General features: G+C 39.7%; 1 protein-coding gene across 1 annotated transcript in view; it reads right to left on the minus strand.

The window, feature by feature from the left end:
• LOC134618562 (probable phospholipid-transporting ATPase IIA) overlaps positions 1–22,198 on the minus strand; it is a 36,181-nt gene extending 13,983 nt beyond the window's left edge. The window contains exons 1-19 of the mRNA XM_063464018.1: positions 22,037–22,198; positions 19,499–19,643; positions 16,067–16,180; positions 15,761–15,869; positions 14,669–14,727; positions 13,701–13,752; positions 12,619–12,713; positions 11,583–11,663; positions 10,663–10,738; positions 10,139–10,215; positions 9,745–9,905; positions 9,502–9,644; positions 8,781–8,893; positions 7,884–8,093; positions 5,413–5,574; positions 4,756–4,848; positions 4,555–4,638; positions 3,419–3,589; positions 1,485–1,583 (exon numbers count right to left, since the gene is read on the minus strand). Of these exons, the coding sequence (XP_063320088.1) occupies positions 1,485–1,583; positions 3,419–3,589; positions 4,555–4,638; positions 4,756–4,848; positions 5,413–5,574; positions 7,884–8,093; positions 8,781–8,893; positions 9,502–9,644; positions 9,745–9,905; positions 10,139–10,215; positions 10,663–10,738; positions 11,583–11,663; positions 12,619–12,713; positions 13,701–13,752; positions 14,669–14,727; positions 15,761–15,869; positions 16,067–16,180; positions 19,499–19,643; positions 22,037–22,104 (2,112 nt within the window). The 5' untranslated portion in view covers positions 22,105–22,198. The remainder of the gene's footprint in view (positions 1–1,484; positions 1,584–3,418; positions 3,590–4,554; positions 4,639–4,755; positions 4,849–5,412; positions 5,575–7,883; positions 8,094–8,780; positions 8,894–9,501; positions 9,645–9,744; positions 9,906–10,138; positions 10,216–10,662; positions 10,739–11,582; positions 11,664–12,618; positions 12,714–13,700; positions 13,753–14,668; positions 14,728–15,760; positions 15,870–16,066; positions 16,181–19,498; positions 19,644–22,036) is intronic.
• Between the last annotated feature and the right edge of the window lie 3,289 nt (positions 22,199–25,487).

Consider the following 25,487-nt stretch of genomic DNA (forward strand, 5'->3'; position numbering starts at 1 on the left):
AGACTGAAACTGCAACTGTTAGACAAGTGTATAAAATTTTACCATAAATAGATTGTGAATTCTTGAGTTTAGGCCAATTTTGATCTTGTACCTCAAGTACAGCTACATGGTTTTGCCACATGTAATTACTCAGAACATTACGTCAAAGCGACTTTGACCTTTCCCATGAAAATATAAATAGTTTTTCTCTGAGTCCAAGTGAATATATTTCAGTAAATTCCACCAAAGGTATCAAAAGCTATTGCATATATGAGAATGGGAGTGACACACGACCTGAAAAAGAAGTAACTGAGTCCACAGATGCAGGCAAGGCTGGTACAAAAAACTTAAAATTTTAATATTAGAAAATATTAAAAATATTAGAAAATTTTAATATCACAAAAACTAGACTGTAAATGACTGAACTGAAAGACCATAAGATCATTCAGATTAAATTAAAAAGTAAAATTATTGACCTTTTAGCTGAGCACTGTCTTAAAGAGGCATGTATTGACACAAAAAAGGCATAAGGTAATTTCACCCTATTGTAAAATGTTTTTAAACTTACCACAGAGGAGGTTAAAATGAAAATTATGCATATGCAAATTATTCAGGGTTTGTCCTTACATTTGCACACAACTAGACTGTAGTGTATTGTTGATGTATTACAATGCAAATATTAAAAGGGTGTGTTAAAGGAAAAACAGAAAGGGGAAACGGGATAATATCCTGCATAAAAAAAATTGAAAAAATAAACAGAATTTCTTAACAGTTGTGTCAGGTTCAAATATAGACTCAAATTCTCCAAAAATTCAGCACTGACAAGGCATGGTGTTAATCTGTCAACAAAAGCTATGCTCTGGAATGAATATCCTTCAACCACTGACAATTCATACGTCAGTCCAGTTCAGGCCATTGGTGGCCACCAGGAAACTAATCCAGATGTATGTGTAGCAGGCCCAGTCAGCACACCCCCGTCCACTGGGACAGAGGTTTTTAAGCACTGCCAACCATTGTTATTCTCTTCCAGTAACCACAGTTGTACGCAAGTTCTAACCTTCCTATATGGCAGACGCTCCTTCTGCTCTGGCATGGATCCAGAGGTTAAGGCAGAAGGGGACTATCAAAGCAGCTACAGTGCCTGAAACCTGCAAAACAAATTAGGAAGTGAGCCCTCTGCATGTTCCCTCTGGGAGTGGTTCAGCTGGTTTCTCCTCTGTTTGAGCGAAGGGCTGTTTGTTCTCTTTGACAGTGGCTTGGATGCTTTCACTGGTGGGAGGTGATTTATTCAGCTGTGGATGCTGGCTCGGCCTGCATGCGTAGTTGTGTTGGGCTGTATGACCACTAGCTAATGGGCCTTGGTCACAGAGCCTGGATGCCCGTGGGTTGACAGATTCAAGAAACTGTCAGGGCAGCTTTGAACTGACATCAGCCCTGGAGTAAAATCAACTATTACCCACTAGATATGTGCACAAGAGAAAGATGGGTCTGTTTCCTGGACTTACTGGTCTGAAGATATGAATGTCCTGGTTGCGGGTGATCAGATGGGCGTTCTTAGCAGTGCACGTGGCCGTTTCAAGCTTGTCTCCGGTCAGCATCCAAACCTACACAGGAAACAGAGACAGAATTCCCACTCCGGTGTCTTTAAACCCAGAGATAAGACTTTGAGAATCATCTTAATAATGAAAACCTGTGAAGATTGCTCCACAGGCTTTTAAGACAAAGCCTGTGAAGCAATTTTACCATTAAAAACAGTGTTAGTTTAGTTCTTGTGCTTCAAACAAAAATAACGCAAGTCATCACACAGACTGGTATCACAGCATCCAAATTCTTTCTCATTAGTATTTTGGATCTTGCATACGATTATATAAGATAATTGACATGGCTGATTCATCAATATCACAAAAAAAGTTTTGGGGGGATTTTATCCTCACATCTTGACATTTCTGACTCCACCCAAACACAGCTGAATTTAATTTTAACAAATTACATGAGTGGTAACTTTTAAAAAGCAATGTTCTGTTCGTGTGGTTTATTTATAAAACACACACATTTATTTTTTTATTGGATGACTTTTTACAGAAGAAACTGACTCCATGTTCAGTAGTTTGTCAAGAGTTTTGGAAAACTGCACAGCCGCTGATTTTTAAAAAAATGTTTTAAATGCCATGACCCAAAGAAATTTGACTCTATTTCCGTCTGCTGTACTAAAGCAGAGGATGAAAACGGGCTTACAGGAAAGACTTAAGACTGTAAGTTGAATCGTTATCATGTTTGTTGCCATGGTCACAATAAACCGGAGAAACTGAGATTTGTTACTTTTTCTGAAGTTTGGTTTAAGTGCCTCTTGTTTACGTTTCGGTGTGAAACGTGAGCTATGCTTGTGCTTTAGCCCCTATGAAGAGCATACTGGGAAAGAGCATCCTTTTCAAAGACTGAGGCCGTGACCACACTAATACGTTTCCGTTTGAAAACGCATCTTTTTCTTTCTGTTTTGGCCTTCCGTCCACACTGAGACGGCGTTTTGGGTCAAGGAAAACGCAGCGTTTTGGGTCAAGGAAAACGCAGCGTTTTGGGTCAAGGAAAACGCAGCGTTTTGGGTCAAGGAAAACGCAGCGTTTTGGGTCAAGGAAAACGCAGCGTTTTGGGTCAAGGAAAACGCAGCGTTTTGAAAACGCTCTCCAAAGCAGATACATTTGAAAACGCTGTTTTCGCGTCGCAGTGTTGACAGCGAACCCAGAGCCTTTTCGAAAACGATGACACATTTTAGTCATGTGATGCAGTCATGTGACCAATTAAACTAAGATAGCGGAGGGCATTATACAGCCGTTGTTTTGTTTGCTCTCAATTGTGACAGCCCGATTAAAGATTAATATCAGTTTGCACATGCTTCAGATAACTTTTCTTCAAATTCTTTAACTCTCACTCACTTTTGCAACCTAGTTGTTTTGTGTTACTCGCAGCAACAACTCCACCTCATTGTTAGTCCATTTAAAAAACTCGGGGCTTTTCCTCAACATTTTGCCGCGACGTTTCAAAGAGCCGTAAAGTAAATAAACGGCAGACAGAAATGAGGTAGGTCGAATCGTCTTGCGTTTCATGCATGCACAGGACTGGAACGTAAGCGTTTTTGGCCGTTTCAATGTGGACGCACAACTCAGTGAAAACGACTGAAAATGATAGTGTGGGTGCGGAGCGTTTTCAGATGAAAACGCCATTTTCAAATCTATCCGGGCTAGTGTGGACGTAGCCTGAATTGAACATCTAAAATCATCAGCAAATAACTTAAGTGTCACTTTTAAAGTTTTACGGGACGGAAAAAATGAAGGTTGTATTGAGATACATACAGCCAATATGAAAAACACATGTGCTTGTCTTCTTAGTTTGTTGCTACTGTGCACTGTAAGACCATCTACCCACTCCACCCCACCCCACAGACCTTGATGCCTGCATTGCGGAGGATCTCCAGAGTGGGCCTGACATCAGTCTGGAGCTGATCCTCCACCCCAGTCAGACACAACAACTCCATCTCCATCTCAAGACTCTCAATCACTGTGGCCACCTTCAGAGAGCGGTCATGGACGCTGAGCTTGGCCTGCACGTACCGCGCCTGGAGAGTAGTAGTGGGAGGATAAGAAAGTTTAAATACTGTGAAATCACTGCAAGAAGTGAAACAGCCAGGAATAAAAGAAGAAAACAGGAATGTGGCTGTCAGCCAGGAGAGTCAAGCAAAACAAATAAATAAGGAATAAAATGAGCTAGGAATATGTCATGCATTGTGCATACATAAGGCCAAATTTGCAGTCTACCTACACAAGACTTAATCACGTATATGTAAAAATATACCATCCTAAATGCACTGATACTTTAAATGTGTGTATAAATGTAAACTGTCAAGCAGCCCTGGAAGCTATAAATATAGCTTTGTTAAACAGAATAGCTATACATACAGCGCACTGTACTTACAGCATACAGGACAGACATAATCAATCAGTTAACGCCCATCTTTAGTATTTCAGCTCAAGGGCAATTTGTGAGTGAGATAAAGCAAAAACAATCTGAGTGTGAGTCATACAGGAACATAAACTCTGTGTGTGACTCAGTTGGTGACTCACTGCTGCCCACCAGCTCTGCTCACTCAATTATACACTTCAGTAATAGCCCTGGGGCTAACAACTGCAGGGGAGACAGCCATGCCCTGCTCAAACAATGAGGGGGGCCTGGTGTATGTGAGGAACAGTGGGGTAGAAATACTGAAGGGGGGGTCAGAGGTTAGTCTAATTACCCAAGGACACACTTTGACATTTAGAAATCCTGAACATGTCTGCTACAAATATCAGTCTCATGTGTAATGCTTGTCAGTCGGCAGATGCTTAATGTAACTTGAGCATGTTTTACTATCACACTGTTAAAACTGTAATGGCTGTACTAGACAGAGACCAAACAATGCATGTATAACAGCACTTATAAACCTAAGCACACTTCAACAGCCCCATCTTCTCATACTTGAATCTAAAACCCAACTCTGAGCTCTGTCTTAGATTGCTGTAGGTCAATTTCATGGAGGGCTGTTACCTCAAAATCCTGATACTGTTCCTCTGTCAGCGACTTTTTGGAAACCACGAGGACTCTCAGACCTTCCCTCGCCATGTTCCCACACTAGAAAACACAGACAACAGCTGCATGTGATCTAAAAGTATGTGATTTACTATTAACAGGAATAAAATCAGTGTCATCAGGTATGCGCCGTGACTCGTGGGAAACATAGAAACATACCTCCTCTTCCAGCCAGTCGTTATACTGGACGATGCCTGACATCACCACATCGGCACCTTTCATGTAGAAAGTGATCTCTCCTGTTGATTCATCCTAGAAAAACAGTGATTTGTGCTTTATCATGTGCAAACGGTACATAAAATTTTATTTAATATTTCGTACAATGATTACCCAGCCATGCTTCTCGCAGGGGGATTTCTACTCAGCGTGCACGAGCCAAAGTGCACGTGCGCCATTCTATTATTTAGTGTTGCCTAGAAATTCATAACTTATTTTGGTATCCACAAGAGAGTTAAAAAGTGTTTGAAAATATTATCAGGAGGAAGTCAACTTTAAAAATCCCTGGCTTCCTGAGTAATATCCCAGCCAGCAATAATAAAGTTAGTCATCCGACTTAGTCAGAGGTCACAAGGTGAGGTTTTTCTCAAATTATACACTTTAGTACAAATCTGTTTTTCGTTTGTTTTCCTTGTTAAAGTCAGCACCAAGCAAGAATCAACATCATAGCAACAACCACTGACCTACATTGACTGTAATTGAAAGTAATTTCTAAGCAATAGAGATGTGAGGAAATCAGTATCAAAATATATTGAGCAAGATGGACAGCAGCCACTACTAACACTAACAATTAGTAATAATATTAATTTTGGCACTCACCCTGACTATAATCCCCATCCTTTTGCTCTCGTAAGTGAAGGGAAATATCTGAAGGATGGTGAAGTTCAGTATTTGGCCAGTAGGGGTCCGCAGCTGCATGGATGACTGGTCTCTTCCTACAAGTGTAAGGCCGACGCTCTCAGTCCACTGCACCAGCGACACCTATCAAAAGCACAGTGTAAAGGCTTTAGTGAGCGGTCATTAAAATGCACAACTGACACTAAATATATATAGAGCACAATAAGAAGGCAAAATATGTAGCTTTTAGCTAATAACATATATTTCTACCAAATAAAATATTATCATCATTCAAGAACCCATTAAGAGAAAGTGACCTCTGCCTGGGTCATTTTATTATTTTCATGGCAAAAGCATTGTCAATATGATGTTCCATTACTTGAATTACACAGAAAACAGCGAAGGCCACTTTGAAGTAGACTGTCAGAGAACATCAATAGCTCAAGCATTTTCAGCACTTAAGACTATTGATTGATAAACTGGGAAGATGTCCATTTCTTAACTGAAAATATAGTTTCTGCTTGTTCCTTTCTGAAGGACACAACAGACGACATCCATTAATACAATAGAAGCATGTGTGCGGGGGTGGTGTGTGTGTGTGTGTGTGTGTGTGTGTGTGTGTGTGTGTGTGTGTGTGTGTGTGTGTGTGTGTGTGTGTGTGTGGGGAGAGAGAACGAGGGGAGATGGCATTGCCCAATAACTTCCAGACTAGAAACCAAATCACATTCCCAATTTATCATCCATCTTCTGCCAGGACGAACAGCAGACAAGCCAAACAGATGCAGATAAGAGACAACAAGGGAGACTGCTCTGCTCCTACAACAACTTTAAAATCACTGATTTTGGGATACCAAAATTACTTATTTTGGAAATATGCACCACATAGCCTAAAAATGTCTGACCAGAAACGCTTTAGCGTCATCAAAGCTCTGACTACTGAAGTGTTTGTCATACAGGTTGGGAAGTATGAAGATTATGCTTAGTCAGAGTCTAGAAATATTCACTGTGGAGGAATTTTGGGATCGGGTGTCTGCCACAACAGCACTACCTTACAATAGAAGCGTCTGAGTTAGCGGCCCATTTGTAACTGGACTGAATAATGCTTGACCCAGATGGCTTGACTCACAAACACCACATGGCTGACATGTTCTTTATGAGCCGGAAAGCAAAGTGATTCAGATTTCACTCCTCGTTGAACCAAACCATACAAACGAACATTTATTAAAATTTTAATAAATGTTGAACAAAAAAACAAAAAACCAAAAAAAAACCCTACTTTCATCTGCATGCGGATGGTGGCAAACTGTCAGTTTACATTACAGTAGTAGAAACCATACATTTAACAGTCACTGACATTGCATCTAATGTGCTCACACACAAAACCAGATCTATAAATAAGACTTCCTGAAAGCTGTTGCAAAGCAAACTGAATCTGTCTCGATTGTATCAAACTGACTGAATGCAACTTTCAGGTCTCAGCAACTCAAAGCCAACTGTTTTATCCATTGTGACCTAAAACAATAAAACGGCTCCATTTCCTACCAACAACGCAAACCACCGATGTTGGACTTTTTTTTTCTTTACTGGTGACCACCACATAGTGTATTGGGTGCTATTAAAATGTGCTATCACAAAAAAAAAAAAAGGAAACTCAGAGGGGGCTAAGTGCAATGGGCTGAGGAGCACATTAAGGAAATCCGTATTTACATGGCAGGAAATGGATCGAGTCGAAATCCGCAGCCTTTTTCCTGACGTTCAAAAGAATTCATACTGATCAAGGACATAAGTGTGGACTGCAATTCTGTGAGACTCTCCCTATTCAAGAAATACAGACACTCTGTAATGGCCTTGACCAAAAACAAAAACCTACATATCTTACATGCAGAAATCTGCTTCCCTGTTTTGCTCTTGGTCTTAGGTTTGGGTAGAGTAACTACATTTTAAACATTTCAAACTGAAACATCAAAAAATAAGAGTTCAGCTTTATATATTAACATATATCATCTGATGAATGAATAATGAAGGTCTGATGACACTTTCAACTTCAGCACGTTGATATGAAAACAGTCTTTTAGAGTCATCATTTGTGTACGGATCAAAGTGAGGTAACAACAACCACAATATACTTATATTAGTTACTTGTTTTACACCAGGGGTGGGCAACTCCAGGCCTCGAGGGCCGGTGTCCTGCAGGTTTTAGATGTGTCCTTGATCCAACACAGCTGATTCAAATGGCTAAATTACCTCCTCAACATGTCTTGAAGTTCTCCAGAGGCCTGGTAATGAACTAATCGTTTGATTCAGTTGTGTTGACCGAGGGTGAGATCTAAAACCTGCAGTACACCGGCCCTCGAGGCCTGGAGTTGGACACCCCTGTTTTACACAATAATAATGTGCATATCATTATATGCCTTATAGGTTTTTATAAAACAGCATTTTCTTGGACTGGATACCTCATCTGGGCTGGATGCCTGGTAGACTCTGCAAGTGTCTTCGTAGTGCTGCTCGGCCTCGGCCTGGTCCGTCACACCGTTGGACTCGTACACGGGTGTTACGTTGTGCACCAGGGCGATGGCCTTCACAGCCTCGTGAACTCTACTGCTGATGGTTTTTCGAACCTTAGTGGCTGCTGGAGCCCTGGAGGCTGGAAGGTCATGGGTGGGCTGAAGAGAATTATAGAAGGTACTGTTAGTGCAAGAAGAACAAAGAATCTAAACGTTTTAACAGACTTCTTTTATGTGAGTCTTTCACTGTTGCCAGCTGTCAAGAAAGGGGAAGTATTCTAGCCAACAGAGCTAATTATCAGTACTGTCAACTTTAAAAAAAAAGATCAAAAAAACATGGGCCACTAGTGACTGAGAGTTTGTGAGGAAGCTGCATTAACACTTAAAATGCTTCACAAACTGAGGAACTAGCTTCTTCATTTCAACAGTTTCCATTATCGCTATGTTAGCAGCCTGTAAACATAACCAGATGTGTAGAGTAAATATGAACTATTTGCTTCTGCATTGTGAATTTGCTATTTTTAGAAGGCTGCATGTTCTCAGGGTTAATGATGGTGTCATTAAAGGAGTCCGGTCAGTGCTTCGCTTGTGGGCTAATCCTGTTTCCTGCTCTACTAACCTCTGGTGTCAAGAGGGATAAAGAATGTCATTTGAGGTCAGGACGCATTCAGCTGAACAATAATCACAAACTAATACATTTTGTTTAAAAAACTGCTTTTTTAATCCTTTCAAGAGCTTTTAAATTTGAATCTCCTTTTCTGAATACTGGGACACAGTTTGCTCAATTTAGTCACTTTTTCTTCTTAAGAGGCACATAACATCATACGACCTCATGCATGTTTTCACCTGTGTGTAGGCACTGAACACATGGCTCTGTACTTCATCCATAGAGTCCATCCCATATGCCACAGTCCCAAGATGGAGCCGTCTGAACACCATTTCATTTTGGGTAAGAGTTCCTGTTGAAAGTTACATTACAGACATTTAAACAGTAAAAGTTATCACGGTTGACAGCACAAATTATTACCCCATTGTAAAGATTAAATTATCTAACTAACAAACAACAATCAGTCACCTGTAACAGCCACATATGGTGACCAGAAAATGCCAGAAGCATTTGACACTACACACAACCTCTGTATCCTCACACTTACTTTAAAAGCATTTCTGCTAGTATTTCAAAAAGACTTCAGGGGACTTGCACATACATTAGTGTGACCTGCAGACCCCACTGGCCTTATCGCTCTCTGGATGTGGAAATGGCCGATCATTTTATTAGGCATGAGGGCTGTAAATCTGACGAGTAACACCTCCTGCCTGAGGAAGTTCACTGGTGGAGGTGTTATGCTCTAAAGGTGTGTATAGATGAGAGACTTTGATTTTTTATGATTTAAAGGTCCTGTAAGTAGCTGGTCTCAGGGAGCAAGAAACCCACCGCATAGCAACGCCGCAGGGTAGGAAACAGCTAAACTCTGTCTTACAGAATACCTCCTAGGAAAATCCTCACCACTTTATCCTCTCGTGTTACTGCTCAACTAGGTCAACAAAAAATGGTATGCTAGGTTACCCGTTTTGTCAGTCAGCAGGTAGGAGATCCGTCCGAGCTGTTCAGGTATGGTGCTTGCCCTCACCACCGTCCCAGGGATCTTTGAGTCTTTCTTAATCATCCAACTGAAAACCATCTTTCCCATATCCAGATTTACACGCAAACTGCATCAGATAAAACAAGGAAGCACGCAATTTTTCATTCCTCACATGTAAATATAACGTAGCACTGCAGATGCCATTAAGAAAGAGCGTTAAGTCGGACCTAATGGGCACAATGTGGGAGAAGAGCAGCAGGAAGCGAAAGATTTGCAGGTACCAACGGCCGGCGAAGTGCTGGAGGGCCACCATGACCAGTGACACCACAACCAGGGCTCCAAACAGGATTTTAGTCAAACAGTTCACCTCTAGGTCAAACAAACCAACCTATAAGAGAAGCAAACATCAAGCATCTACTTACTGTAAATAGAAAAGATCTGTGACAAAATGCTGAACTGATAAAATGCAAATGTAAGCAACAAATTAATTTATCTGAATAATTAAGTTAAATCCAATCACACATATTCTGTATAAAAAAAACCCCACATACTAGGAAAAACACCTTCATGCAATTAAATGATCAGACTTCTGTCTTCCAGCTCTGGTCCACACTACTGTACCTTGTGCCTAGGGTTGGAGGTGTTCATGACACTGCGCAGCTCCTTGCCTGTGTAAATCACAACCCCCACCACTGTGCCTGGAGTAAGTGAGGCAGAGACAAAAAAAAGACCAAAAAAAAACCAGCCTCAGGGCAATATAGTAAAGGTACAACATAAAACACAGCATGTCAGGAAGATGTTTTCCAGACTTATAATCTTGACATGAATAGATTTTTCCAAATGAAGAATGACATTTTGAATGGAGGACGCAGATTTCTAATTGCTTAATGAACAACACATGCTTGTGCCGGTTAAAGTGGATTCACTCTCCCACAGACGAAGCACACTTTCTTTACAATTATAGTTAGCGGTGCCTCTGCTTTTTTAGAAAGGGCTACCTCATTGGGCTTTTTTCCAGAGTGTAGATTTGATTAGATACACCATCAAATCAACAGCTATTATGGATCAGTGCTTTAGTGAACACGCAGGTCCTGGTTACTTGGATATTAACAGCTTTATAGATGCACCACCAGTCAGATATTTACCAGAGGCAATAACAGTGCTCGCCCACAGGGTGTTTTCGATGCTGAGGCTTTCATTAACTGGTGGGTCTCCATCTTCCTGTAACAGTTGATACAACAGACATACAGAATGATTACTATGGACAGAAACCAGCTTGTCCCTGCTTCTCCTAATTGAGCCACAGATAACCTATTAATCGAGACTGAAGAAGTCACTTGGATGAGTGACGAAAGTTCCTCCCACAAAAAGCTACGTCCAGATGAACAGAATCAACTTTTGGAGATTTACTTACCTGGATGATTGAGAATGCATCAAGACATTCAGTGTTTTAGAATATATAACACAGCAAACGCTAGGAAGTTAAATTTGGAATCTTTTGCTTGTTGGGGTGTGCTATATGTTAAGAGTTTTGCAGGATTTCAACTTTTTATCAATGTAGCTGGGTGACTGTTGCGGTGGGGTCCTCAAACACTTTAAGAAAACTCATTTTTAAGTCTGATCTAGTATCTATTCAACCATTTATCAAATTCAGGGTTGCCGAACCCTGAGCCTAATCCAGCTATCACTGGGCAACAGGCGAGGTACAATCTGGAGAGGTCACTATTGTATCACAGCTCCTGATCTAAAACAAGACACTCAACAACTTAAAAGTGTCACTTTCACTGGTTTTATAGATGAAACCAATAAATTGTGTTCTATAAGACAACAACTGAGAGCACAAATACACTTCAATGAGCATCTTTCTTTCTGCATGCTTTACCTTCTGTTGAGGGGTATTTAACAACACTGATATCACTGTACTCAGTTCAGACGTGTGTGCTGCAAAGTCGAGCACGGTTTCTGTTACAGCTCGAGCATAAAAGTGACAAAGACTCAGATGTTGGAGATGAGATTAACATGTCTGAAGGGAGATTAGGTTCAGCGTAACAATGCAAACACTTACCCTGGTAAAGGTTCCGATAAAGTTGTGGATATCAATGTTTGGCTCTTCTGCATACACGTATGATCTGATTTGGAGAAGGTCCTGTGAGAGATTAGACAACATGGATTAAAATTACCTGAAGAAGAAAAGAAAAGGCTTTACCAGTCCTACATGGTGCAGAACATGTACATGCAACAATTATTAATGAATTTAATTTTTAGATTACCTACTTAACTTAGCATGCGGTGGCTAAATAAAAGACTTGTTTCTCTCAGTTCAAATTACTCTTGTATGTATTAGTTGTTATTTTAAAAAAAAAAAGAGAGAGAGAGAGAGAAACAACAACAGGGCAAACATTCTGTTGGGTTTATCTAGGCACAAACCCCGCTGGAACACGAGACCAACTAACTGCACAACAAAACAAGTCAAGACAGAGCTCTTTGTCTTTGTGGCTCGCGAGGGAAGTCAGTCAAAGCCGAGGAAAAGATTCCTTCACCTGAACTCAACCAACTTCAACTGATTCCTTCGCTACAGCCCTTTTTATTGTCAGCAAGCAATCATTCATGAATATGCAATTACAAATACACGTGACATTCTTAAACAGACATCTCTGAACAACATCAGTGTCTGGATTCTGTGTGTGTGTGTGTGTGTTTCCAGCCATGCTATACATAGACATACGACCTTTCAATGAACTTAAACTGTATGCAGACAAGCAGAAGTAAGCATCTTGCTAAAAAATAAAAACATGAACTTGCAATAGGTCATTTCTCAAATATATATTTAAAGGTGTGACCTCTCGAACCTTTAAGAAAATGGAACAGTCTGGTTTTAAAAGCTATAATAGAATTATAACGTCGAGACTGCTTCCTCTCATCTCATGGTACACAAGTGCACACAGAATCTTATCAGACCTAATAAGGATAGGATACTTTATCAGCATACAAATGATTAAATATTTCTAAGCATAAATGACAATCTTAAATTATTAATTCTGACACATTCAGTTTCCAGTCGAATCGCTACTGCCAGCCTCCATCTACAGTTTACAACTCACACCAGCAGTTGGTAGTCTCTGCGTGCAGGCCACTGGGAGGCGTAGTTTCCAGTCCGTCTCTCCATCAAGCTGGTCAGTCCGCAGGAAACAGGAGCCTGGAAAAGAGAGGACAAGAGCTGCTACTGACGCCATATGAAAACAGTCACCTCTAGGGGGCAACAACAGAAAGGTTTTTATTTCAAAGAAGCAAACTCATAAGCTCTATTATTGATCACTTCACTGCCTACAACAGATTATCAACCATACTGAAGGCTAGACTGCGAGTTCATCATATTCTCATCTTTTCTAATAAACATCCATTTTTTAAGTTAATGGTATGTGTGAATTTATTTTAACATGGGGTCACAGATGAACACTGACTACTGGGAACAGGACTGAGCAGTTTATTGCTGTTGGGATAGAAGTGGAAGCGTCTACCAGAGCCCTTCCCCCCCACTGGCCAGCATGAGTCATCCTGCCCAAAACTCTAAATCCTATCCTAGGCCCTTCATAATTGACCTAATGGCCTCCACATGGAATGGGAGATAACCGAGCACTATTTCCAGTAAAACAAAGTTGATGTTTTTCTTCCCCCAACAGGAAGACGCAACAACAACAAGCATCTAGCGTTTCTTTCTTAGTCACATTTGGATTTCTAGGCTATAAATAAAACAGCAGCAGCCTGTGCATTTCAATTTAAACCGCCTTAGTCAATGTTTGGTGTCATCTCTCACAAATGATACACTAATCCATATTTGATTATTCAGATGAGGGATCTTCCCCTCTTCTCTTCTTTTTGTTCTTTGCATTTGATTTTTTTTTTGTGTCCCTTGATTTTCCTTTTCATTATCTTCTCATTTGAAAGACAAAATTAGTCAGAGACAAAGATGAAAATCAAACAATGTTTTGTCTATGTGGCCGTGGCAACTCGCCACCATAACTTTGAGTGATAACTTAGTAGTGGTCACGGTTACGATTTATACAATGTAGGACTTCCTGTCGCAGCTCAGGGCTAATCCCTGCACCTCAGCGCCTTTTTAAACAACTCATTTCCCCAGCCGGCCTGTTGTGGATATATGGATGAATGACCGGCAGATGTTTACCATTTCTTTCAGAGGTCCTTAGAAAGATCATGTCAGCAGGAACACGCTGGTTCTACAAAGAAAGGCAGAAAGAAAAAGAATGACGTGAACCTTACATCCTGATTCTATACTTTCCTTCTACCTCCTTACGCTCTTGTGACTTTTTTTTCCACTTCATGTGCCACATTACCAACAGTCAGTCAGTCAAAATATTAAGCCCCTCAGCAAATCATTCTGTCATGGCCCTAAAAGGACCCAAGCCAGCTTTTACACTCAGCCTGACCCGGCCATTTCACTCAAGACATTACATATTAAATTCACCTGACCGCTTTAGCAAAATCTAACTGTTTAGATGAGTTTACGTGATTAATGGCAGTTTAACAAAGCAAGTCGCATGGCTTTTCAAAGTGAGATTTATTTGAAAACTTTTGCCATCACCTCCACCGATGACTTTGTGAATTGTAACCCAGATGACTCGGAATCACTCGGTCATATTAGCAAAATGTGTAGGACAACATGTGTGACCTTTCCCTCAACTGCACTTAATGAGTGATTCAGAGAGAAGCCCTCCGCTGGAAACTGAAGACAGAACACGCTTCTCACATTTCATGTACAAAGACCTCAGGGACTCCAGTCTGTCCACGAGGGGAGCAACACAGCAGATCCCAAACTCACACAGATCTCAAACTAGAAACTATAAATGAAATCTCGAGATAAAACTAAAGCGCTTAATTGAATTTGTATTTCAGATCTAATTAAAAGGCATTTCATGTTCACATATGCCACGCGCGCATCGAGTCTGACAGGCCGACGCTCAGCATTGATCACAAGATTACAAAATCTTTACTAACTCTTTTCACCTCAGTCACCAGCAGAGCACAGAAGATTAACAACCCCCTCATTACTAGCTGTCATATAAACGGTAACTTGACAGGTCTAAAAAGCAAAACTATTCACAGATGTGGATGAAAAAAAACTCTTCAACAAACCTTTTCCACAATTATTAGATCACCAACTTGAATGCCGCTGCTTTTAACCTTCACAGTGCCTGAAATACAGAACAAAACATAAAGTTAAGTGTTTGGCAAGTTTGAATGTTAATTAAAGTCTCACATACGCGTAGCTATTTGAAATTTTTATGTGAGTCGTGTAGTTAAGAATTTAAATGGAATCTAGACCACCCAACATTTAGATTTTTGTCTTAAAAGTTTCCCTAATTATAAGCTAGTGAGAGAATGTGGTATTTTTTCAGCAAATATGTCTTCACAAAACCCAGACCTCTGGGCGAATTGCATGGCTCACTAGTCACCTGAGTGAATCTGGGAAAGTAAGTCTCCATGAAGATTTGAAAGAATGCTGGGGGAGTTGAGCCTTTTCTTTCATTCCACTTGGAATGAACGGCAAAATTGTTTGGAAGAGATCACTGACCCTTGAACTCTGCCGTGACCTCTGAGCTTTGCATATGTAAGACATTAAAGCACATTAATATCGCTATGCATTCGGGTTCATGGAACTTTACTCTACAAATGCATTTTACATTTTACACACAAACACAAAAAAGACCTATTCGGTAACACTTCACACCACAGCTTTTAGCAGAAAAGCAATAAGTGATGAAAGGTTCTAGATGGTTTTGACTGATCATATGGCAATATCTCATGCACGTGTATTCATAAACATACAATTTAAAGGAACTTAGACAAAACAACTGCAACCAGTACATCGAGTTCTGACACCATAAAGTTTCTATAAACCACAAAATATGCAGAGGGGCTGCTATCATGGAGGCAACCAGTCATTGTGTTTATGGGTAAAACAAGCTGCCACATCAAAGAGGCAAAGTGATGGAAACCACAAGAGGTCCCATGCTTTTTATTGCTGGTAGCACTTTATACCAAGGCCTCTTATGTACACTTTTACATCTCTGCTTTGAATTACCCACCATTTCCCCTAGCCCCAATAAGTTTTAACAGGACCAACCTCCTACAGTTAATAGACATGTTTGCTAAGAAAACAAAAATGCAACACAGAAATCGACGCAGGTAAAACCTGCAGATGTTCCTTAAGCTTTCAGTTCTTACCTCTTGTTGAAAGCTTGCTGTAAATCTGAGAGTTCACTTCTTTGTCTCGAAGGTAGCACCTAATTTCTTCAATTGCCTCTCGCATGATGGTAATGATCAAAACAAGACCCTGGAGAGTGACAAGTCACAGTGAAAAAGTAACTAATAAAGTTTATGTGAGTGCTGCAACCGCGGAAGTGAAAAGAAATATCTAAACCTTAATTTTCAGCAAAAGTACATTTTAAAAAAGCATTGAAGAGGAACACAAATAATGGAAAATGAAGCTGATTGACCTTAATGATTAACAGTAAGTGAAATGCCACATACCAGAGGGACCCAGTAGGTGTAGAGAGCACCTAAGCGTAACTCCTCGACAAATTGAGAGCAGGCCAAAAGCAAAAAGTACAAGTTGAAGAAGTACTTGAACTGATTGAACAGCACCTGAGAACAAAAAGGCAAAGGATCAAGAGTGAAATATTCACAGTTTCGCAAAGCAATGTGCATATGGAGGCTGTTGTTGAATATACACGATTTTCAGTTTCTGGCTTTCCCACAAAGAATAATAACCAAGACTGCGATAAACAGAATTCCAAGTATTATTTTAAGTAGGGTTTAGGAGCTCCATGGTGTAGTACACATTTGCCTAGCAAGCAAAAAATCCCTAGTTGGATCCCGGGAGGAGGCACAAATCCCCTGGGGGCTGCGTTAGGAAGGGCATCTAGTGTAAAAATCTGCTAAAATGCTGCTCAGATATGAGGACCTCTTGTGAATAAGGGAGTAGATGAAAGCAGCTTTCATATTAAATAGGGTTTAATTTACCCAAAAGTAACATGTGCTGCCATTTACCAGAAAACAAAACAAAACAGGAAAATGCTCACTCACTGCCTCAACCATACAGCATCACCAACCTTCCCCCACAAAAGTCTACTTTCCCGCTTGACAGTATGTGACTTAATAGAGAATTTATTTGTCATCTGATCGTCAATGACAATGCCTTTGAGTATGTAGTTTCTTTCCTTTTTTTTTAATCTTGTGTAACAAGTATAATATGTCATTTAAAACAAATCTGTTTTCACTGCAGTTCCTCTAATGACCACTTGAGGCTGGCTACAAAAGCGAGTCAATTCCCATCTTAAAAATTACATTACAAAGTATGTTTACAAGCTTGAACAAAAACTGGTTATGGCCTCAACCAGTAGCTTTTCCTCCATAACAAATGTGTGCTGCATGAATTTTTTAATAACACATCCATATTGGATGCTGCTAAGTCTTAAAATCCCAGCTGTGGAGTCTTTGATTGTCAAGTGTGCCCACACAAGTAGCTATAGCTGATTGCTGTCTCGTTGGCCTCATCTCAGTTAATTCACTGAGCGGAACCTCTCTTCTACTTTTAACAGGATTTTCTGGCAAATACTAGAGCTGCTTTGTCACACAGCTTATCCAGTAAGTTTGTGATTCAGCTTTGTTGAGAGATATCCTTGTATTTTATCGGTCTTCTACTTTTTTAAATCATCAGGTATCTGCATCAGTACTTTTTACTCATCCAGTTTACAAATGCAGCACTTAGCACTCCACCCTCTCATGCAAACATGATGATTTTTAGCCTTAGAAAACGACAATGGGCGCATCCAAAACACTAAAAATAAGGCCTCAAAATGTGGACTCGCCACCAATTAGGTGATGTCACGGACGCTGGATCCATCTTTCAATTTTACTGACGTGCAGCACCCAGCAAGACATTGTTCTCTCTAACGGAAATGCTCTCTTGGTTGAGATGACGATGCAATCTGAGTATACCAGGCCATAGGAAGACCACTAGGTATGAGTTTGCTGGCCTATTATCTTCAGAAGTCTTCCTTTGCCACAAATTGGGACAGTCAGACATCACCTGGATCTTTTCCACATAGCTGGCAGGTTAAAAAGCGTTGACTGTCTGACCGTTTGTGTCATTACACGAATATTACCTCTGTCAGAGAATGTCTAGAACAGCCTGGAGATGCAGTAGAAACAGCTAAAGGCTTGCCTTTTAGAAAATGCAATGACACAGAGTTGAAAGTGGCAAAAATAGCAGTTTAACTGGCAACACGTTAACAAGGTAAATTAATAAAGAATGAAAATGATCTTACACTGCAATCGTATCCTTTTGAGTGAATTAAAAATCAAAGTTAAAAGATGTTTAGGTGATAGAGAAAAAAACATACTAAATCTAGAACTAAAATCACCACAACTGCAACATTGTCCACATTTACACACAATATTCGAAAAAACCCACCACAGACGTAGCGTTGCAGCAAATCTGGCAGCATCTATAGGTGTATAATTTCACAGCTTATATAAGCATCTCACGCACCCTTACTAAAGAAGTACACTTTTCAGTTAGGCGTACAAATCTTTTCATGAACCAACAGATATGGAGCAATGTGCAAACACATATGGCTACTTTTCATCTGCCAGCGTCAGTCTAAAATTCAACACACACACTACAGCTTTGCTCGGTTTCATTACCATCAGCGTGTGAGATTACTACCAGAAAACTTTTCCACTTTATGTCAAAAACTGCTAGCAAGTGGAGAGGAAAGCACATGAGCGACAAATATATTTTAAATATGATCTAGAGAAAAGAAGTTCTTCACATGAACCAAAGTAAATAAAAAGCATCTTGATTTGCAATGCAAAAAGGCTTTGCTCTTGTCTTTTGCTTTACAAACAAATCTGAGCTACTTTCAACGTCTGACTCCATAAGCAAAAATAAGATCTTAAGACAACTGAATGCCTGGAAAACAAATGCATATGTAAATAAGTTAGGGAAAATACAAAAATCAAAGGCACATAGCTCGGTAACTGCCTTCCATGCAATATCCAACCAAAGTCACATCTGTCACGCAATATCAAGAAAGTGCTTGTATAAGACCTGGTGACTTACAGGCGCTGGTCAGCTGGTAGCTGAAACTATGATGCATCTTTCATTCATTCTAATATGCAACATTGTACTGTTTAAAAATGGCGAATTATCTCTTTATACTACTTAGACGCAATCGGAACAAAGTAATTAATATTGAATTCACAAAACAAGCCCGTCCTGCATATCAGGGCTAAGACCGCACAAACAGTGCATCTCTCATATCCTCACATGTATCATCTAATGTTTTGGGTTAGGTTTAGTGTAAGCATAAAGACAGACTACAGTACTCTTATAGGAAACTAAAGAACTAAAAAAAGCACTTGTCATTCATAAGGACCTGATCTTATCTGGAGATGCATCACTCGGTCACTTTCTTTGTAGTCAGCTGTTTTTATAAACTAGTCATACAAAAACTTCACTATTTTCTGCTTTTTTTTTATTGCTTACTCCTGTAAAAGTGACTTTTGGTTGATTAACAAAACATGACATTAAATACTCACAGTTGGTTATGGTGGATGAACCCAGATCACACCCTACTCTATTCAGTGTTTTTAGTAGTACTGTCATTTTTCAACCAATGCTAAAAATAACTACTAGCTGCAGGCCAAACTAAGCCAAACCTGATACTCTGAAGCAGGATAATTTGAAATGAGCATCAATGCCTTGCATACTTACATTACAAGCAACCAACAGGGAGGATTTAAAAAATATTAATTAAGACAGACATATCCTATGAGTCTCTGAAAATGTGCCGATCAAACAGACAGTGAATCATGACCAGGAGGAAAGAGCTGGATGACGGCTTCAGGGGGTTAAACAAAGGGCAGGTGAAGCGGTGACCTTTGACTGGCACTAACCCCAGGCAGGAAGGTGAAGAAGTTGTACTTCTGGTTGTTAATGACATTCCTGGGGTACCTCTGCTCCCTTTTTTCTGGGTGGCCGAGCCACACGGTGCGGGGACGGAAGTCACCCATGCCACAGCATCTCGACCACGGGCAGCACCTGAGAGGAGGAGGAGATGGAAGACACAAGTAACACTTCACATTTAATTCCAGTGTTTGATTCTGTAGTAAGGATGCAAAGACAAAGACTGTTATGTGACGAAAAGACAATTAATATTTGGGAAGTATTTGAATTCACTCTCCACACCCTGAGAGAGCTGCGTTGAGGTAACCCTAATGAATTTCCTCTCACATCTTCTTGTTAATGTGTTGCTTATTGTAGCCAAATCCCACAGCGCACACTGCACTGAGCTACAGACCCATGACCAAAGGTGTCTGGAAAGATCATGCCGTGAAAAATAAATATTAACTTTATCTTGGAAAAGCTGGTCACTCCCTTCAGACACAGAAAACAAAGCATTTCGTAAAATCCAACGAACAGCTCAGTGGCTTTGCGATTAATAATTGAACCTAACTGTAAACAACACATTTGACTTTTATGGCAGATGACTCAAGTCTTAGATGCCAACAATATCCTGTCTGCCAGGCCTGACAAATTAAAAGAAAAACATCATAGCACCGTAGCAATAATTCAACAACCCTGCAGTGAGGAAATTTACGTCACTTGGAACCAAGTAGACCCCCTCATACTTGCAGACATAGAAAGAATAAACATGGAAAGCATAACACAGGCCATTAATCTGACTTTGGTGCAATGGCAATTCAAACCCACCCATCCAGACAATTTAAATTGTATTTGTTATGCAATACTGTGTTTCCTAATTAACAGTTTAGAGTAGTATCAGGCATATAAAATGAGTAGTCATTATGCTAACCTGTGAAAAGTAGCTAAAACACCCAAGCTGACATATTCAAAATATTCTCCCTTAGGTTAATGAGTGTTACGTGTACGTGTTATCAAAATACAGGTTAGTACTGTATATCAACTGATTATTTTTCTAATGCTTTTTAGTCTTTCTGTATAATTCTATATTTACAGCAACCGTTAGAGTGGCTATTTATTCACTAATAAATGGGACACCTAAATGTGGACTGTTATCAGCAATAAGATGACCTTTCCTGATGTCAGCTGCCATGTTTATCTGTTGTGCTGGATGAACTATGTGCCGGAACAAAGTTCAAAGATAGCGTGATGAAGAGATGAAAGACTTATATTAATTATTTTTTCTCATATTATTTTTTAACCTTTTTTCACAAATGGGGGAAACAAACAATCCGCCCATCCCGAATTTTTAATACAAATTAAATGTTTAAGTGCTTTATACAGAGCTGTCCCACTCCATTAGTGTTTTTATAAAGATCACTTTAAAATATTTATATAAAGACCCACTCGACCTCCTGAGATACAGCACCGACTAGTTTGTTTATATCTTTATTTTAAAAAATTACTAAGGAGCTTTACAGAGAAATAGATCCACCTTTGCTTAAATGCTCTAGATTATTTAGTTAATGGAAAACAACAAAATCTCTTTATGTAACATAATCTCAAAAACACAGAGCTCATAAACAACGAGAAGCAGATAGGTATAATGTTTTGGGCATCCACTGGAATGTGTGTGAATGTTAGACAGAAAGCATGTACTTCTAATTCTCAATTGTTTTACTTTATTACACCAAATCCAACTTATACGTGTTTCTTTGATATCATTAAAGACTTATGCAAGGCCCTCAAATGTCTTATTCAAGTGTGCTATACAAATAAACCCTGGCCTTGGCATGCCTCACTCTGTAGGAGGCAAAGAAAGTGCACTGGCTGCACTAATGGTCACTATATATCACACTGCCAGCTAGAAATCATACACCCATCATCCTTGTATATATGCAGGCCTTTATTTCTGCAACATCATAGCTCATTCGAGGATCTTGAGTCTTTATAACAGGAGGTGACATCACCATGGCAGCCTGATCAGTCTGCTGGCAGCATTTCAGCACTGTGTCTCTCCACTTTCTCCATCATTATTTCTTAGGCCTGCCCCTTTTTGTGGTGGTCAAATAACACTACAGAGGATCACTTCGTCCGTATGTAAAAATTAGGGGCAGAATGTATTTAAATCAGGGCAGACAGCCCTATGAGGTTTGTGCTCTTTGACAGCCTGAGCTTAATGTCAAGCGAGCAAATATTGACAATGGGCGTTAAATGCACTTGCTACTGCAACCCCGGAACAAGGATGTGTCCGGCTAACATTAGCCGTTTCAAAGCTACAATTAATGGCTACATCATATTTATTAGTACATCTACGGGCTGCTCGTCCTTATGTTTCCCTCCGTACTGTTATATTTTACCCAGAAAGCTGCTTAGCTGGTTTCTGAGACAATGTCGACGCGCTCCTGTAAACACTTTTAACCGCTACAGTGACAGCAGGAGATGCGACGAGCAAAGCACGTAAACAAATGGCTTCACAGTGATAATACCGAGCTGTATAACGCCCTTACCCATTTCTGTGTTTACTGTCGTGTCTTTTCGGTCGCCTCACGGGTTGTAGAGGGATATTGTCGGTCATTCCTGCAGCCCCTTGACGCGGGTGGAAGCTGGAAGGAGTCCGCTTGGCTGTGGAGCTGCTGGGCGGAGGCTTCCGTGCTGTCACTCATTCAGGACGGTTCATCAGCCAGCAGGGAAGCAGTGCTGGGAAAGTGCTACACCAAGCAAACCAATCTCCCGCTGGAGTACTATACCACACTCATGTCATTAATAATTACTTATTGTATTATTTTTTCAAATAAGATGTTTTAGTTTTAATAATATAGTATTAGTAATAGTTTTTTTTTTCAATGGGGTGGCACAGGAAAGACCAAAAACGAACGAGACACAGTGAGCCGTACAGGAAATCCAGGACACATTGCAAAAGAAATAATAACAGTAAAAAAATTTTTTTTAAAGAAAATCGAGAGAGATAATAAATGTTTAGCAAATAGTTATCAAGTGAAATTTGGCACTAAAAAATTAAAATAGCTGAATTAAGTGTCATAGATTTTATGTGACATTAAAATAGACAAGCTATTGAATTTCATACAGTATTTCTGGACTGTCTTGACAGAGGAGTCTTCTCTTTTTAATCAAAAATTATTGGCGTTATTATTAACTCTTCCAACCCCTTGTTTTTTCCTTTTTCATTATTTCTGTCATTTTTCTGACATTGTTGATAGGACCATCTCAAGGACTGCTGCTCTGATACTCAGCTGTACAATATCTTTTACTTGATAAATGTTTATATGTTAAATAAAATGCTATCATTTTAATTTCAATGCTACCCGATGACCGCAAAGCCTGCAGCAAAGCAGCCCCAAACCATGATGTTCTCTCCACTGTGCTTTACAGTTGGGGTACGGTTTGGGTGACAGTAAGGCTTTTCTCCAAACACAGGTTTGTGCAGTTTTTATGACCCATATTCGCTGGCACTATTCTTATTCAGCATGTTTCTTAAGACTGGAAAGGAGTGGTATTGATTTATTTTTCACTAATTTCAGCATCTTTCCAAAAATACCCACAAACAATCTGAGTAGAAAGTGATGTGATCTGATAGACTGTAATGTGATTAACACATATCGCTCAATCCATCCATCCATCTATGGCAGAAGGCACCCTTTCCCTGAGCCTGGTTCTAAGAGTTTTCTTCCTGTCAAAAGCGTTTCTCTGTATTATTGTAGGATCTTTACCTTACAATAAAAACCACCTTGAGGCATCTGTTGTTGTGATTTGGCATTATGTAAATAAAACTGAATTGAGCCCATCCATCCTTCCATCCAGGCGTCCAATATTAAAACACACCCCAGTGTAATGCAGTCAAATGGGCCAGTCATCAGCCTATTGGGGCATTTTTGAGCACATTAGAAGAGATCTCATAAGACTGTAAAAGTGCTTATTTAAAAAGGCTTGAGCAAGGACAAAAGGGTAAACTTAAACGACTGTAGCAAATTGTAAAATTTGTATAATGAGTTTAACCTACAGCAATTAAATTTGCATCCCACAACTTTGACCTCAGCCTGTGACAGAGAAAGAGTCGATTGAAAAAATGATGCGAAAAGGCAGCCACTATGAAAGCATCTATCGTGCACCATGTTTCAAATATACGCATAAAACATTGCACTATCTTTGTATCTTTTTGTTGTCTGTAATGCTGCTTCCTTAACCACAAGGCTTTTCCCAGCAGGTAGCTCTGCATGTTTTGATTTGGCAGATTTTTACACTAGATGTGCTTCCTGACACATCCCCAAAGGGATTTGTGTCTCCTCAAACTGGGGAGCTTTTGCTTGGTAGGTGAATGTGTAAACCACAACACTACAGAGCCATCTTTTTGTTAGCCCTTACAAAATCTAAAATGATATTGCATAAAAGGTACTATTAAAATGAGCTGACATGCAAACAACTCTCCTCAACAAAGACACCTGACGGTTATGATTGCCATTCTGTATTTTTGCATTACAGGTTTTTCTGTATATCTGCTCACTCTGTTTGCCTGGAACTACTTTGTATTCCATAGGGAGACTTATGCAAACTAATGGATCATTTCAAAATTCCTCAGGAAGAGGCCACTGTGCTGCTTACCGAAAATGGACGATTGGACAGCATGCTTCAGTTGGGGATGCAAATAGTTTTTCGTTGAGAATGCAAACTGGCAAAGGATTAATAGCTCCTGTTGGGTAATGAGAATTTAAAAAAAGAAAATAAAAATTGCAGTAGTTATCCAAGGGTGAATTTATGTAAATGTAAATAAGGGATTTTATGTACATTCAAACAAGCCTGTGTAGCCATAAATATTAGCCTAGAGGTGTGGCTAGTACAATGCTGTCTAGTCTTAAGGCTTTTTAAAAATTTATTAATTTTTTTATTTTATTTTCATCACTAAAGTTCGATGATCTTTGAAGTAATGACAGGATGAATGTTGAAAAAGTCACCCTGATTTTATTTTTCAAAAATCAGAAAACATTTACGTGAAGGAAACCTTTGAAAAAAAAAAATATTTACACTGTAAACAGATCAAACTGGCTCAACATTACTTGAACTGTAGAGACAACTTGAAAGCAGTTTCTGACATGGTTGCTAAAGAAAGGCACAACTTGGCAAATGCATATCAATAAGGAATGTACAGCAGGGACCTACAAAGCACTTGGACCATTCTGAGTTGTGTAAAGTGTCAGACATACATTCATTACTGTTCAACTCAGCAGGTTGAGAGTGAGAAATCTTATCGCATTATCGGGAAAAAAAAACTAAACAATGTACCCAGAAACGTACAGAGCATTGCATTGAGTGTAAGGGGCATGTGGGGGACAACTAAAATCTAAGCGAGGTAGAACTTACCCCTAAACTCAAGCACTGTGTAATATAAATAAATTAATCATGCTACAAGTTGTATATTACCGTAAACAGCTGTTTGTTACAGGAAGGAAATACACATACAAATGTTGGCTTGACCTCTTCCTGTTTAGCCAGTACAATTAAGCAGTGACGTAAATGTATCTATACAATGTAAATGAAACTAAAACCTTAAATAAAGTGCAGGCATGAGAACATTAAGCATTGGATAGCCTTCAGAGCTCAGCCAACAAAATTTAACTCCGTAGTTGTCGAAGTGGACTACATGGGTGTAAAAAAATGATTTTAGTAAGCTGACAAAGATGTGATATACATGCCATGTCACAACACAATATCTCAAGTCAAACAGCACCTTTGTTACAACCAGATGGTGCCATGAAATCAGACTAGGCACTTGGAAAAGGGTACAAGCTATTAACTACTGTATCCTGGCGCCGGTGCAACAAAAATGCAGCTGTGACTGAACTGTTGCACTTTGAGAGATTTTTGCATTGCCCTTTACATTAATCTGATCAGAACGCCTCTTCAAATACAGACAAGCTAATAACATTTACCACTACAAATATGTAC

Source organism: Pelmatolapia mariae, linkage group LG20 (assembly GCF_036321145.2).
Source record: "Pelmatolapia mariae isolate MD_Pm_ZW linkage group LG20, Pm_UMD_F_2, whole genome shotgun sequence".
NCBI lineage: Eukaryota > Metazoa > Chordata > Actinopteri > Cichliformes > Cichlidae > Pelmatolapia > Pelmatolapia mariae.